This window comes from Anopheles cruzii, chromosome 2, assembly GCF_943734635.1.
Source record: "Anopheles cruzii chromosome 2, idAnoCruzAS_RS32_06, whole genome shotgun sequence".
In the NCBI taxonomy this organism is placed as follows: Eukaryota; Metazoa; Arthropoda; class Insecta; order Diptera; family Culicidae; genus Anopheles; species Anopheles cruzii.
In genome coordinates, this window is record NC_069144.1 from 24374798 (window position 1) to 24391966 (window position 17169).

General features: G+C 44.8%; 1 protein-coding gene across 2 annotated transcripts in view; it reads left to right on the top strand.

Moving 5' to 3' along the window:
• Nucleotides 1–17169, top strand: part of LOC128269124 (calbindin-32) — a 59657-nt gene that overhangs the window by 31230 nt on the left and 11258 nt on the right. For both annotated transcript variants that reach the window (XM_053006495.1, XM_053006496.1), the window contains exons 2-8: nucleotides 8661–8884; nucleotides 11077–11162; nucleotides 13423–13512; nucleotides 15664–15750; nucleotides 15839–15895; nucleotides 16511–16594; nucleotides 16694–16749. In XM_053006495.1, coding sequence (XP_052862455.1) covers nucleotides 8743–8884; nucleotides 11077–11162; nucleotides 13423–13512; nucleotides 15664–15750; nucleotides 15839–15895; nucleotides 16511–16594; nucleotides 16694–16749 — 602 coding nt within the window. In that variant the 5' untranslated portion in view covers nucleotides 8661–8742. The remainder of the gene's footprint in view (nucleotides 1–8660; nucleotides 8885–11076; nucleotides 11163–13422; nucleotides 13513–15663; nucleotides 15751–15838; nucleotides 15896–16510; nucleotides 16595–16693; nucleotides 16750–17169) is intronic.

Below are 17169 nucleotides of genomic sequence, written 5' to 3' on the forward strand. Positions count from 1 at the left end.
CTTTGCGAGCGAGCAATGGAGCGAACAGTGCAGCGATTTCTGGAGCGTGCGTGGGTTGGAACGCCCAATGCAGTGGCCAACTGTGGCCCATGCTCTAGCTGCACAATTGCAGGTTCGGTCGGTGCTTTGCAACCCCTCCCAGGCGGGTCTCCAGTGGGAGAACGCAATCATGATTGTAGAGCGACTGCGGCTTGCCCGACGACCTTCGGCAAAGCATTAGTTTGCTCCGTTGGCTTATCGCCAACTCGGAACCCGTCCATTGTGTCCCGCTCTGCATGTATTTGCATGACTTCGGAAACAAACAGAAAACAGCAAGCAATTCGATGTTGTGCCGGAGTAGTTTGTGAGTGAAAGAAATGATCGTTATCGGAAGATAAAATCCCATTCCATACCAATTTATTTATGACAATGTGTTTGAAATGTCTTAAACATTTAGAAAACATTCAACCGTCTAAGGGCAGTTGTTTTGGATATTTCGTTATTGTTCATCAAATTTTTTGAGCATTAAGTATTAGGACTTCTTCTAAGATTAAAAACAACATATTAGGACTTGGAATTGGTTTATGCGGTTTTACAATAAATGACATTACTCACACACTCACAAATGACAATGTCAAACTATGTTTGAAAATGAGCAGGAGGTGCCCACACAACAGTTTCGCATAGCCTAAGTGAAATGGAAATGATTAGAAAAATGTCAATATTTTCAGTCAAGTATTGTTTATGACGAATATATGAATAATATTTGTAAAACCCAAACACAAAAAACAAACACCAAACATAGAAGAGATATGTTTTGAAATACTCTACATGTTCCATTTAAACCCATAAAACAAGGTTACTTTGAAGACGCATTTAATAAGTCCACTGAAGTCTCGTGCCGTGCCATGGAAAGTGCAACATAATTCATGTACCACCCACAGCATACCGTCAGCATCATTGGCACAGCATTAGGCTGATGTGATTCCGCTTTCATCGTTATGCTGCAACAATAATGTGCCCTTCGCAACGTGCCTTCGAGCGTACGGATCCTGCCATTCCGGGTGCAACGCGAGTGCGCCGCGCATTTGGGTTTTGTTTCTTGTTTTGAATTCGAAATCACACAACACTCTACATAACACTGCGCATCGCCCGCCGGTTGCCTCAGCCAGTGCCGGTGTGTTTCTTTCGGTGCGGTCCCGACTGGAACCACTCTCGTCGACACTTTTGCGTCCCCATTTGAGGCCTTGCGATGCACGGTGCGTTTTGATGTTGGACTCCAAAAGTCCGTATTTCGGCCTGTACTGTGAGAGTACATTCTCGAAGCCACAATGCACCGGATTAGCATCAAACGCTCAACAACACTCTCGGTACTTTTTCTACAGCGTCGGTCCGCCCCGAAATAGTGCAGATCTGCGCGCCTGATGCACAAAAGCCGTCGTCATGGCCACGGTCGCTATCAGCCCTCGGCCTCCGTCTCGAGATATCCTCGGCACGAAGACATAAATTCACAAAACTAGCCCTTAAACTGCCTCGAGTGGGCGAGAGGCGTTGAAGAGCGATATCTAAATCAACTGGAAGCTACACACTGTGCTTACGAAGCACTATCCATTACGGCGCTGAGGCCATGTTCATTGTCAGGGCTGTAGACCGCTGCAGAGTGGCATCAGCCACGGCACGGATCGACGATGATTGCAATCGAAAACGGCCAAATGTGGGATGTTGTTTTCGGGAAGCATAAATTATCATTTCCATTAGGGTTTTGCTATGCGCACGAAACTAGTGCTGGATGGCCTGGCTGGATCTCTTGGCTCATGGTACACTGCTGAACTGATGGAAAATAATTTCGAGCCAATTTATGTTGGGAACCGAGCAAAACTGTTTTCAAATGCTTTTGTCTTTCGATCGCTACCAACGAATAAATTTTAAATTTTTTGAGTAGATGATCAGATTTATTGGCAAACTTTCAGTTTATTTTCGTATTTTTTTTAACTCTTAATTAATTAACCATGAAAAACTTTTCGCTCCGGTCAATCTTTCCCGAATGCATTTAACCCCAATTGTCACATATTTTCATTGGAATGACTTAACATTATTACAATTATCGTCAATTTCGGTCAATCTTAACTTATATTAACTATAAACAAATCTATAACTATAAAATAATCTAAATAACTATAACTAATCTAAACAACTATCTAATCTAAAACTAATCTAATAACTATAACCAACCAAAATTGGTTGTATGAAAAGTAAGAATATAAGCAGAACAAACACAGTTTAGTAGGCCTGGTCTGGATGAGAAACATTGTTACAGGACCTCCTTTAATCATTAAAACGTTCATCAAGTTTTGTCTACCTTGTAAAAATGAAACCCATTTTATTCCGGATGACCCATTCAGTCGCCTAGATGTAGGCAATACTTATTAGCTTATACAAAATAGAGAAAAACCCGTTTTTTTATTGAACGAACCCTTCATCACTTTCAATGCTAAATGAAACTACAAAAATTCACATGAAAATCAACATGCTCAACAGTGAGCATCCATTGAACGTGTCCGGTATGTGGTGGCGTACCAGTGTAGCGGTAATGGATTCATAATTGAGAATGGACGAACGCTACGCTTTGCCAACTCCAACCAGCCGAGAGCAAATGATGAGCAGCGTGTTGCATATGACTGCATATTGCATATGATGATGACTCTCCATTCATGTTTTCAGTTAATCCTTTTTACTGTTTCACTGAATGTTTATCAATGCCGGAATGCCGGTCCCAGAATTAAGTTGTAGAATCTTCGTGGGACTCTGATGGCAACAAAATTTAATATGAACGAGGAAACCAAAACCAATTACGGCCACTATGCCTTCCAAAAAGGCCAATCTTTCCCTCCTAGCTGGAAGATCACTCACAGAACCAAGCTAGAAGCCCGGCCTTCACAAGCCCGGATTAAAATGTACGTCCGAAAGGTTCGATACATTCCACACCGCTCTAAACTCGGGCCGTGGTGTTCTGTATGGCGTGACAATTTCCCATTGACCATTCACTGCCCGTAAAATGCATCCCCTGTCCCAAAAAGGTCAAACAAAAGAATCGAACTCACTTGCCACCAATCTCGTTCGCTTCCGTCGCCGGTTGCGCCAACGAGGCTGAGGTTGATCCAAAGATGTTGTCCACTGCGTCGTGCTGATCCAAACGCTTTACTGTAAAACGATAAAGGGTCGTGCTGAAAGCTCCTGTCAGCCTCTGCAGTCATGGCATTGCGACACTGCAGCTAACCAAGCGTGGAAAATCGGAAGGTTCGCCAGTGTAATCGTGCAGGGTCATCCCGGTGACTTCCGGTGGTCCTGGGCAACTTCGATAGTTGATCGGAAACACATCGTACCTAAGGGCGCATCGTCACGCCAACCGACTGAGGCACCGGAACTTTTTCGGCTTCGAATTCGAATTGAACATCCATCGTACATCCTTCCGGTCAGGGGCCTTTCTTAGGTTAGGTTCAGAAGTGTGTAAAACAAATAAAACGCACGACATTTGGTAGCTTCCTTGAACCCAAGCGTGTTTAAATGTTGCGATCAAAAATTAATTGGAATAAAAAAAATTAATTTGAAGTGGGCTAAAATAAAATAAGACAACGTTAAGTCAAAAAACTCCATACTACTATCCAAAATTTAAAAAAAGTCTTACTTTAGTTACCAGACGTTTTTCTGCTATCTTCAAAAAGCATCAACTGTACCAACACCATGTACTTCGCCTGTCTTTTGAAAGTCTATAAGGACTTTCGGCATTGCTCAAACATGGCGTAAATATTCCCAAAACTGAATTTTGCTCAAAACTTCAAATGTTCAAACAACAACTATGAAAATGTAAAATCTGTACGATAACGTTTCTATCTGCCATTTACTACTAAATAGTTTTGGGCTTTTTCTGTGAAAAAAGTGAAGCCACTTACCCGTCAACTTATCAACAAAGAATTCAAAGGAGTTTCGTATGATAAAACGCGCTGCCTTCTGCTACGCGGCTACGATCAGTCGAGCATCGTAGACGGTCGGCTCAAGCTGTTTTCGCATTTAATCTGGAAACCTTTTTCGTAATATGGCTAGAATAGTTGACTAGTTGCGCTATTAGTTCTAAATTCCTTCTATAAGTTGTTTCTGCATTTTTTGGCCATTATGTTCAGTTGAGAAATATAAAATATTGTTTCCACGGGCAATGGGCAGAGAATGTAAACAAATGTGGAAAAGTAGCCGAAACTGTGCGAGAAACATGAGCATGAATGTTAAATATGATAAGCAAGGATTATAAGCTCACTGCAATGCTCATGCACTGCAAGGCATGCCGCATCTACCGCAAACATATCGCAGACAACATCTTTTCCCCCAAAAAAAAATGCCAGACTCTGCCAAAGAACGACCGCCAAACGGTGGCTTACGCGTACCACTGAAAATACTGATGAATAAGTTTACATTTTGCATAGCCCAATCTACACTGCACATCGCCCAATCGAGCGCAGCTTCCGTCGGCCAGGAGCAACGCGTCGTCCACCAAACCGTTCGCCACTCGTTCGGTGGCCAACTTGCCAGTCTCCGTCCGGGGGTGTAATTAGAAAAGTTTCGCCAGTCTTTTACTTACCACTTGGGCGGTTCGATCGGGCTACACTAGAACGGAGATAAAACCCCAGCCCGTGCGCCGTGCATCGTTGTCGGCGTCTTCAACGTGTGGTCACGGTGACCGAGTTGAGGTGGCGGCCATGAAGTCGCGCAGTGCGGGTTGAGTTTCACTTACGGCCATGGCACCCGCTTGATTGGGCCGCTTCTTCGCCGGTTCGGTGTGAAATTTCAGTCACGTTTCGGAAGCTGCCCCCGAGAGGGGGTGTGCCGTCCTCTCGGACACATGCCACCGACCCGACCGACACCTGGTCCCGTTTTCCACCGGTGGTGACGTATCGCTTGGGCTCGTCAAAACGCGCATAAAAGGCAGTGTCGTTAAAGTTGTGTGCCGTGTAGCAGTGCGAACATCACTTTACGGAGCGACCGGGTAATGTTTCCTTCGAATTTGGGCACTTAATTTAGGCCGTTAATTACGCGACTCGGTCTTGGTTATTATCTTTCCACGGATCGGCCGGCCGACGTTGGCCTTTCGACGGAATATAGTTTAACTGAAATTAAAGCATTATATTTTCGGATGGACTTTTCATATGAATCAATACCCGAGGAAGTTCGTAACAATCAGAGATGAGTTAGCAGATGCTGGATCAGCTTCCGAATTCAGCAAAACTAAGAAGAGAACGTACTACGAAAGGGTCACATGCTACCGACATACATTAAGCATACTTTTAGGCGCATTAATATGAGGGCCTCGGAAGCCTATAACAATTACGACTGAAAAAAAAACTCTACATTCATACGTAACATGGTCCAATTTGAAATGTCAAACAGGCTAGTTAATACCAAAACAAACCTTCAGCATGTTTCGCTGTTGCTTGCAATTTTTAATTTCAATTGAAAAACGGTTCCATTTGGCTAGTACTTACCTAAGGTCAACATGTTGGGTTTCGGAAGCCCTGATCAAACATCAAATTCTACCCGTGAAGTGCAAACACTCACACCACCTCGGCACTAGAAACCACAATTTAAATGTGGGCCATGGAGATTAGCAAATACACTTTCCTTCCTCTGCTCCAGGTGTCACCAGGAAACGAGGAGTGTTGTTCTCCGGTGCTACCCCGACTAACTGCCCAGACCACTGAAAACTTGTTGAATCGCTCTGAAAACAGTGTGAAAGCACCACGAAAGCTGTCACCCGTAATGAGCTTTCATCGTCGACCCAAACATCCTCTCGACTCCTTCTCCGCTCAGCTAATCCGACAACTGGAGCAACGTGAAAGTTTGGCCAAAAGTTGACTACTCACTCACCTGTATGCACCGCCAGAGTCAGACTCCGAGAACTTCATCGTCCGCTCGGGCGTCTAATTATGATACGGAAACCTTGCAAAAGCCAGCCCCAAGAACCAAAGGCAGGCAGAACTGGTCAAAAGGAAGATTGTTAATCACCATAAGTGGGTACATCAATTATACAGCACTCGCTTCTTGCCTTGGCACGGGCATGGGAATTGTGGTGGTTCACACTGGTTCACAAATATCAGCGAAATGTTAATACCCACAGAAACGTTACCGATGTTGCCGTCAGTTCCCAACAGGGACACATTTTTTCACAAGCTTTGTAGGCCATACGTAAGGAAATACGAGTAAGTGGAATTGTAAATATATATGTAACGATACAAGAAAATAATATTTAAATGGTGTACAATGGGAGTGTTTATTCCTACCGTTAATTATTCCGAATTTCCAAAACTGTTGCAAAAAAGGTACGCGAATATTTCATTTGAGCTTGTTCGTGATTCCGATAGACTGACCAATGTTTCTATTTTAAAGTTGGCAACACTGTCACCAACATCTGTGTCAAATTTTTCAGAATGCCTTTGGTGACCAAGCTCTATCGAAAACAAGAGTTTATAAGAGGTACAAAGTGTTCAAAGAGCGTCGAGAAAACGTTGAAAACGAGGCACGCCAGGACAACTATCAACATGAGCTACACATCAATAAAATCGAAGAATTTAGACTCCAAAAACGTCGGTTGACCGAGTCCGACTTCTTACTGATCTTTTTGGAATATCGACAGGATCAGTGGAATCCATTTTGAGTGACCGTTTGTGCCTCAGAAAAGTAAACTGTCGATTTGTGCCAAAAACGTGATGGTTTTGTGTCACATTTTCGTGATCATTGCGACGCAAACTCGACCAACATCGTATTCGTCGGACTTAACACCATGTGACATCTGGCTATTTGTTACACTCAAGAATCCGCGGAAATAATTGTGAATCGATAAAAAAGATAGAAACCGAAACGAAAACCGCATTCAAGGCTATGCTGGAAGAAGATTACCGTTATTTCTTAGCCACAACCGTATTTTACTTTATTACCCTTGTTTACTTCATCAGCTTTCAAGTAAATAAAAGCTCAAAGGGATGAACTAATACACTTGATACTTCAATTATCCACAAAATCGTACGTGTTCTATGAAGTGCTAATGCTTGTTGGGAAAATAGGACAAAATCACTCGCAAAACCATTCGCTAAATGGTGGCTAAGATGGTGCTTGTTGAAACATTCTAATTGAGACTTTGTTGAACAACTCTGCTAAAAATTATTTGTGCACTCTTTCATAATTAGGCCAAGTTCTTTTGTTTTGTGATTTCCATATACCTAAGGGGCATCTAAAATGCGACAGTATGTAGTATGTAGTAGATTCCTTTCAAACTACTTTTTTACATGCAAATCTACTTCCACGAACACGGAGCAGACAGCGGACCGGCTGATTGGTTGGTATTGTGTTCAAAGCACAACAAAAAAGAGCGGAAGTTGGTTCGTGTTTCTTTCGTTGTTTACTTAATCGACTTCATTCGGTCGCTTCAGAATCCAGACCATTAGCAGCAGCCGACTCAACTGGGTTCGACTCAGCCGAAAGCGACTCAACTGGGTTCGCGGATCCGTACAATGACGGGTGGGCGGCCGGTTCTGGGTGCTTACAAGTTCATTTGCAAAATTAACTTTTTATTGGTTTCACCCGAGGCAACCCGAGACGGCATAAAGCAAACCTCCCGCCGAAGGTCACTAATCAACGATAGTGAAAAAGTTTCCCACAATTACTTTCCGGCCCAAAAGTCAACCTCTGCCGGCGTGGGACGAGAAAAAAGTTCTTTGATGTCTCTGCCGACGGCTAGAGCCAGTGATCCTCCCGCGGGTACGTGGTGTACGCGCACTAGAGCAAACTGCTCGATAACGGAAGTGGACCAATATTTGCCGAACCTATTGAAGCACTCTCGAGTGGCTCCACTCCGGGGCCGTTTGATCGTGAGTTGGTGCTATCGAAAGTGGTTCGGAAAAAGCAAAACTTAACACGACACCCATGTTCATTCCGCCTTTCGTGTCCCGCTAGAATATGTCTATGTGTCTAGTGCTCTGTAATTCATTTATTGGCGTCCAAACTGCACACTATCAGTGGCTGAAAATCAATCTACAAAACTGACAACAAATAGAATGGTCCGAAAGCGGGTGGAAAAAAGGCCCCAGAGGGTGGAAAAAAGTCTGGTTCGGTAACCAGATATACTCTGGCGCCTGCCGAGGTCATCTCGGGCTGGAAAAACAATCTCTTGCGAGTAAACAGTGCGACATAAGAAGCAGCAGCAGCTCCGTGTGTTGTGAGTGGCCATGGCCAACAACCATTTAGCTCCCCGAGCCCCCCCGGGGCGGGCACCTCGGCCTGGAGTTTGGCTCGACCTAGGATGGTTTGCTTAGTCCGCCTCGCGCCACCTCGAACAAATACGAAGATCCCCGTGCTTCGGCCTTGACAAGCCAATATCTTAGCGCGGGATTTACGAGGGATACATGTCGTTTGTTTGCTGTGCCCCCTGGTTGGTGTGTTTGTAAAAACACAAACACTGACGACTGCTCACCGCCAGGGGTCCAGTCTCCCGAGGTCCGAGATTGGAACGGCGAACTGCTGCACTGTGGGGTTCGTGGGAGGCTCCTACAGCAGCACCGTGACAGCGACTGTCCGTTTGATTGCCAGCTTCCTCTTATCTAAGCTTTTACTTCGCTTGTTTTCCAATTTCTCGCTACCAGAACCCGGCAGCAGGCCCAGCATCCCGGGTGCGCACTTTGAAGTAAACCCAGAGGACCGGCAACGGTCACGGCAGGCGAAAACATGGACCAGGCTGCAAACAACAAGGTACATCTCGAGAAGGCTCAGAACTTTATGCGCCAGTACCGGGACCCCGAATCGCGCGAGCTGAAGAAGCTGTCCGCCAACCAGTTCATGGACGTCTGGAGCCACTACGACCGGGACGGTGAGTACCAGCTGCGTGCGTCTGTGTGTGCGTTTGGTGCGGGATTGTTTACCCATAAGATAAAAACATACAATAGTTAGTCATGATCCCACTGACATCCGCTTTTTTTCGCGGTTTCCGGAGGGACTCCGGTCTGCCGTAGCTCGCTCTACTTCTACTGCTCGAGGTACCGAGCTTAGGTCGGTTCCGGGCGTCCGTGAGGAGTACTTTATTTTATGATCTTCATTTTTTTGGCAAAGCATCAGACCGACCGTTCGGTAGGCCAAAGCAGTCCATTTCGTGAAATTACCCGCACTTTATGCTGCGGCTGGTTGGATTCCGCATCGGATGGCTGGAATTCCTTTTTTTTCATATTTTGATTACCTTAGAGAGCCTATCCTAGAGCCTAGAAATATTTTCTAGCCTTCAAATCGTATCCTTCGAAGCTGCTTTTTTCGGCCCCATATTTTGCCGTTTGGTTTGGCACAACTGGAAGAAAGTTTGACGCCACACAATGAACCGTACGGGGGCGCCGCTATTTGGCGATCATTCTTTTTCTTGTCTACTGTTCCCGAATCACTGGGCCGTGAATTGGTGCACAAACGCTTTTTGCTATCCTTTTCAATTTCTCAAGCCCCCTCCAGTTTGTGAATCTGAATCTGCAGACCGTTTTTGTTGCATTTTTGTCCGTCCGTCCATCCGGTCCATCCGGTTTCCGGTGGAAAGTTTTGTGACCCGTTTTTACCGTCGCCAAACACTTTGGCAACTTTTCGGGTGTCGAAAGATCAAATGTTTGATTGCTGCGATTTTGTGCCGCGATTGCCAAGCGGTTTCATTGCTTTCGGAGCGCTGCTTCTGACCATGCTGCGTGCTTAGAACGGCTATTGTTTTTAGCAAATTGATAATAACGTATACTAGGCTAAATAGCGTTACCCTTCGATGGTATTAAATCAATTGATCAGTAGAAGCAACTGGAACATGCAAGGATATCATAGATATCACATAAGTTAAGTACTTGTTTCATTGAAATATTAATTTTAAACTGTTTTCAACTCATGTCAAATGCCATTGCCCAACGATGTCAATAGGTCTTTGAGTGTTTTATAATAAAACACTTCATTATTTTAATTGGTGTTTTTTATGTATACTGCTACCGACAAGACGTGTCAGAGACCGCGGAATAATTTAACATAAACCTTCCAAGCCGTTCCGAAGCTCACTTTAAAGCCATCCGAAATCCGTGTTACCTTGGGCTTGAAATCTCTCTCCGGGTTAACTCAATTATTAGACCATTGTGGTGGTCGGCCGCACAATGCACACCGTACAGATGGGTTTTGAGCGTGCCAACCACCTCAAAGAGCTCGGTGGCTGCTGTCGGTTTTTTTGTAATGGACCCATAAGACGGTTAGTGAGCTTGGTTTATGGTTTTGTGGAACATCCGGATGAGGCGAAAGCGTGATGTGTGATTAAAATGGTTTGCGAAACATGTCACGTCCGGTAGTGCGTTGGCAGTGAATTCCGCACACAACGGAAGCTCGCCGGAAGCTGGCTAATTGCCGCAGCAGTGGTTAATTGTTTAATGCTCATTAAACACAGCACAATAGCGTTTCAAAATTTGACGAAAGTTTTGAGCATATTTGGTATATTTCTACACACGCAACAGACTGGAGGCTGGTCTGAATTTGGGATATGTTATAACAATAATTATTCGGTGCCGTATTTGAAACATACCAGGCGCCTCCATTATTTACTATTATTGATGTGTGTGCCTGAACGCTATCTAAAGGTTACAAGTGCCTTATATGTTTGTAACAAAACGCCGTTTATAATACCGGTTATACCCTCCATAATATCGTTTCATATTTTGTATTCACGAAATCCTATGAATGGGATTTAGAAGTTAAAAAATGTTAAATGAGAAGCAACAATTGAGACATACATAATGCAAATTCATAATGAACTATCTATATAAATCAAGTTAATTCATCGTTCATGGTACAGTTGAAATGTGGGATAAATTTTTTGAAATAGTTTTAATGTTTCGTAGTCATTGTTTTAATTTCACCAATTACTATTAGAATCAAAACGTTGTCTTTTGATTGCGCTACTACCGACATCAATGGAAGCACGGTCAGCGCTGGCAAAGTGAATCATTAAATAGTCTGGCCTCTACTAAAGTTATTGATTTTTATAAATTCCCCCGTTTCCCGCAGGTAATGGTTACATTGAGGGTTCGGAGCTGGACGGCTTCTTGAAGGAGTTCGTCTCGAGTGCCAACGCCACAGACATAAGTCCGGAGGTAAGATCATTACTTATTTGCGCGGTGGCTTCGCCAATCCTAACGTCTTCCATCATCTTCGTTGTTCCCTAAGAAGTTTGTGTCAGCGTGTGTCTGTGCCTCCGTGAATGTGACCGTATGTGCGTTGAGTATGTACAAGAGTGTGTGAGTGTGAACTTTAGAGCCTTTTCGATGAAGTCCCCCGTTATTCTAGCAAAACGTGCCCTCCACCTTCACCCACCTCAAATAAGCATTAACCTCACGACTGACGTCTGTTTTTCTCCCGTTTCGGTTCTCTCGTTCCCGAACTCCGCAAAACCGTTTTCTTTATTTCGGTCCCCACTCAGCAAAAAGCGGTTAGTATGCGTAGCGCCCACTGAAGCGAAAGTGTGTGACGAACGCGTGTTGTGGCTAAGCTTAGGCAACCCAAAGCTAATTTAATAAAACCAAAAAGTCCTCAACCAGAGACGAAAAAAAAAACAAAACAAAATGAACGCTAACACCAAACACTGTTCTGCCAAGTGCCTTCCTCCGCTAGGACGGATTGATTGGAACGCAAAAATTAGCCAAACGCTTGCGTCAACGTCACGATTAGCGTTAGAACTCACCAACTCACAACGGAACAGGGTGCATCCCAAAACTTAACATAATGAAGGACGCAAAGAATAAAGTTCTGGCACAAAAACACAGCACCGAAACTGTCTGCCTGAAGTCACGACGAAACTTTCCCGTTTCGTTTCCGTTGCATACTGCTGCTACCACCTGCTGTAGTGTTTATTCTTTTTTCTTTGCTCAACAACACATATTAAACTTTTTCCAATCAAAAAACTTTCTTCAAAAAATAATTTTCTAATACAAAAAATATGAAACAAAACGCGGACAACCTGCACAAAAACTAAATAACGCTTGAAGGATGCAAGGACGATCGTGCCTCCGTGCACCGGAAATCGCTGGCGTCAGTCTGCGCTCCGGGATTGATTGCTTGACAGGTCGCCCACTTCGCGGCCCGATTTCGAGTCATAGGTCGCTTTTCGTGCACTAAAGTATTCTTATCGAATGACAAGGCACTTGGTTGATTGAAACCCATCCTAGCTCTCATTTGGCGCACACCGCTCCCTATCACGATCAAGGGGGCCTCGAAAGCAAACGAAGTCAGCATTTTAAAGCAGCAAGTTATTGGTGGCCCACGCCAGTTTGCTTCACCTTTTTTTTTGGGAATTGCGTTCCGGCGATCGATTTTCTTGCCGTTCGCATTCCATTAATAACGGATTTTGATTCATTTTTTATCGGTCTGTGGAGCCGTCTGTGGCTGTATGTTTGAAAATTATTTGCTTCACCGACGTTCGAAGCTCACCTGTGAAGATGGGAAGTTCTTGTTATTTTGCTCCGTTATCATCGGTTCCTGAAACGCACACCTATTATTGCTAAGTCAGGTGAGCATAATTGAAATTTTATTCCTCTACGCTCCAGATGGCCAGCACGGAGTTTCCTTCGACAGTAGAGCTGCTCGTTCCTCGGCGAGCCGTCGATAATGGGAGAACGAAATTACTTTTTCTATACCGGTGCCTCAGCTGGTGGCGGCTACTAGGACGGGCCACGTTTTTGGCTAGGATCTGATTTATGATTCTGCGTCCTGTGCGTCCTGTGTTCGGGGAGCGATAGAAAACCGTGCTGTGAATCATGTCCTTCTGACGTGCCTGCCGTGTGCTGCCGTGGTGAAATCGAAACATCTGTGGCTCTATTAAATTAAAGGCTAGAATTCAATAAGTGTGGATTTGGTCATCCATGCCATTGTTGAAATGTCGCTCTGAATGACTTTAAACCGAAACCACTAAAGATTGCTGATTGTTTCTAAACACTTCCCCACCTTTTACTTTCTGCACAATAACGGTTTGTGGTTTGGTAGAAACATTTCTCCTCACATTTGCAGCAGCCCGTTCTTTGCACCACCACCCGACCCTCTTATCGCACCGTACACTGCTTCGAAACACCTATTAGCCCGTCTCTGTCGACTGTCTGCCCGCACACCGAATGACTGAACGTTTCCAACCGTCCGTCCTTAACTGCCCCATTAGCGAAAGCAAATAGAAGGGAACGAGACCCCGATTCTAGCGATTCGGTTAGCGATAATGTAGCGAGCTTTCGTGTGATTGTTGCTTAACCGTTTGCCCAGCTCCCTCGGTGATTCAGATCAGTCAAAGTAATTTTCCGTTCCGTCGCTTCTCTTCCGATCCTGCTGAATACTGGGAAATCATTCACCCGATGGCGCGCGGCAATGCAGTCGCTCACTGATGAGATGTTGGTCGAGCTGAAGTCCTGTTTCATGGAAGCGTACGACGATAATCAGGATGGCAAGATCGACATCAGAGAGGTAAGACTGTGACCGTTCGATCATCAGTATCAGGTTCGACGCGGATATTACAAACATAACAAGAAAACATTCGTAATATTGCACCGTTACAATCGCATACCTTCAGGGTCCTTGTTTTCTGTCCTCTCTTTTTAACCCTCGAAGTTCAATATCCGTTGTCCAATCGCAGCTTTGAACTTTTTCGCGCAGTTTTGCTAAAATTTTAACAAAACTCGAAATAGGATATTTGTTTAATTGCTTCAACGCGCTGTGTAAATCGTTTTGATTTTGAGATATTCGAATTTGGTACCAACACATTGTATAGTACATTCTTTTAAAGCCCTTCTTAGTCGGTTTTCTTTCTACACTTGAAGAGGCTTCGTTTTTCGTTACACAGCACTATTGGTACATATTATTCAAATTATACAATACCAGCCCAAGCGCTGTGCGCCGACATCAGAAGGAATAATCTCGTTTGTAAACTTTATAAAACCACCCTCATCGCAAAGCCGTTAAATCCAACTGTTTATAGAGATTAGCCTGCAGTCCTTGGTACGCAAAAGAACGAAGCGAAAACATGCCGAACCACCACGGCTGCATGCGCAATGGCATAGGGCTGCTCCTTTTCTGCCACGGACAAGCAAAAGAATCCTTTTTTTTGCAGCGAGAGCAACCGACGCCCATTAGATAAAGCCTTCAATCGCAAACCGAACCACGAATGCAGTCGGTTTCAGTGGCTCTGCTCGTTCGCCGTTCTTGAGAAATTCCTATGCCCAAAGTCCATGTTGGCAGTGTGTCAAAATACCGCCCATCGGAATCCGCGAGTGCACCGAGTGCTTAGGCCCCCGTTTAGTATGCACCGCACGTCCTCGCCCGCAAGGACACTTTGCCAACAAAAGAAGGTTGGCCAGCGCTCTATTGCCCCTGCCTCGGGCAACAGAATAAAAAAAGCTCTTCGCGATCGAGAGGCTGCATAAATGTATGCAAAATCATTTTACCATAAATCCCATTTCCTGCTCGACGGCGGAACTGGCCTGGAACCCACCGCCGACTCGGAATGTACGGATTTCTACCACCCCCGGCGGACTCGGACCCTTGCGCCCTACAGTATGACGCAGCATAACGACGGGCGTCTTGCATGATGTTGCTTTGACACTGACAACTTTGTGTTTGCCGAGGCGCCAGTCGAGACAGTGGCCGGCTTGGCGTTTCGGTGTGCCTATTTTTAAACCAAAAATGACAAGGTTTCTTCTGCCTTTTTTTTCATAGTCATCTTTTCTGACATGGCCGACTGGTGGGTGACCGATCCGTCGCCGAAAATGTGTTTAATGGTGGGCACTGTGCCGCAAAACTGCCCCGTCATTAGCTCGCGACAATATGAGAAGAAGACTTCTTTATGTTTGCTGCAAGAATCCTGTCCTTAGGTGCTTTGTTGAGTTATCGTCTGCTGTAATGGGCTGTCGCGCTGAACCGACTATGGTCGTACGTTGGTTGGTGCCGAATCCAAAACGAAGGATCCAATTTTATTGAAGTGCTGTTTGAGTTTTGGAAGCGATGAAGTTTCCAAAAGAAGGATTAGCTGAAACGTTACACGGATTCATTGTGTTGCTTAAATTTTTTAAGAAATAGACCCAATAATGCAATAGACCCAATGCAGCAAAGTAATGATTTTTTTCTCTGCAAGAGGTTGTAGAGCTCAATATAAAATTATCCCTAAGGATTCCACCATTTGACCACAACGATTGTCGTAGTTCATCCCACTGTGTCCATCAACAGCCAAAGCGGGCGCCCGTTTACTCTAACAAACGGACTCTTCCTTCCCAAATGGACTCGCTTCGATGACGGAGAACGGATTTCTATTATATTTGGCCAATTGAGTGGAAACGACTTCTGAATTGGCCGTTATTAAAACTAATTTCAGCATAATTATGGCGATGGGCCATATTGCAAAAATTTCAACCGCCACAGCTCGGCGCGGCTGAAGTAGGGGACGAGGGACCGGACTTAATCGTTTTATTTCTCCAATATCGAGCGTAATAATTTTATGGTCGGTAGTATATCGTTTCGCCCGGTGATTCGATCTTTTGGGGTTAAGTTTCAAGACCGTCATCATCGTCGCACTATCAACCGCAAGCTGAAATTCTCACTTTCTGTGTTCTGCTACTTTGCCAGCTCGCTCAACTGTTGCCGATGGAGGAGAACTTTCTGCTGCTTTTCCGGTTCGACAACCCGCTCGAGTCGAGTGTTGAGTTTATGAAGGTACGTCTAGCGAAGAGGACGACGTGGCGAGTTAACGGTGTTTGGAGAGCTTATTGAAAACGACTTTAATCGACCACTTCCTCAACAGATCTGGCGTGAGTATGACTCCGACAACAGCGGCTACATCGAGGCGGACGAGTTGAAGGTATGTCCATTATGATACTAACATTCCATCAAACACTAAGCCAATCTACACCTACGAAACTACTTTCACAACCTACCACCGCCATATGCCGTGTGATGAACTGGAAACATATTGACAATTGACATCTGACAGTCCATGCTTTTAATGACCGCCTATCGTCGCAGTCACATAATTAACCAAATCGACGCGAAAAGATCACCGACGCCTTTTGGTTAAAATCTTCGATGGATGCTCCCCGAGCCCGAACGATGATGATGGATCGAAAGTTAATTTGTGGGACACGCCACGCCACCGTGTGTCAATTTTTCGCGTACGACGACGAACCACAACGTGCCCCGGAACGTCAAGAAACTTTTGACACCCGTGACAAATAGCGTTAGCGGGCGACCACATTCCGTAGAGGCGCATCTCGGAGAAGGGTGTCGGCCTTTGCCACCTTCCTTAATTAGTTACATCGGCACGCGTCGACTATCACCTCAATCCGCGGCTCAAAACTCCCGCGCGGAAACCTAGAATGACATCAATCAGTAGAATCACTCGAGGCGTTGTGCTGACTTGCTCTAATGGGCAGCCCACTGTCTCGCTCTCTCTTTTTCCCTTTATCGTGTTTTGTAGAACTTTCTGCGCGATCTACTGAAGGAGGCGAAGAAGATAAACGACGTGTCGGAGGACAAACTGATCGAGTACACCGATACGATGGTAAGCTAGACATCGTGGCACCGTGACAAGTTGACTGATAACCGAATGCACGACGTCCGTTGGATCTCTCTCTCTCTTTCTCTCTTTCTCTCTTCACAGCTACGAGTTTTCGATGCAAACAAAGATGGACGACTGCAGCTTTCGGAGATGGCAAAGTGAGTGTAAGGGTCCTAGGAGGGCTTTTAATGGCGCACATTAGTATGCTCGGAACGACTTCACGTGGCTAAACGAGGGATCTTTGGAAACAATTATTTTTAATCCTGTCTTTATCTGTTTCGGGCCTGTCTCGTGACTTGAAACTTGTCATTTGAATAATGCAATGGCTTTACTGATTTCCGGCACCTTTAAAGGGGGGTTTGAGAGCTCCAAGCGTGAGAAATATTTATAACCTCAAAATGTCGACCACATTGCTATTTGGGAATTCTATAAAACCTTACCATTCCTTCTTTATTCTTCCAAATCAGCATTCCGTTTTTTTTAAAGTGATTCCTATCCGACGCCTTCAGCTCAGTTGCCGTTATCTTTTTTTTTTTTTTTTTAGTAGAACGGACCGGGCCGTATTTATGCCGTTATCT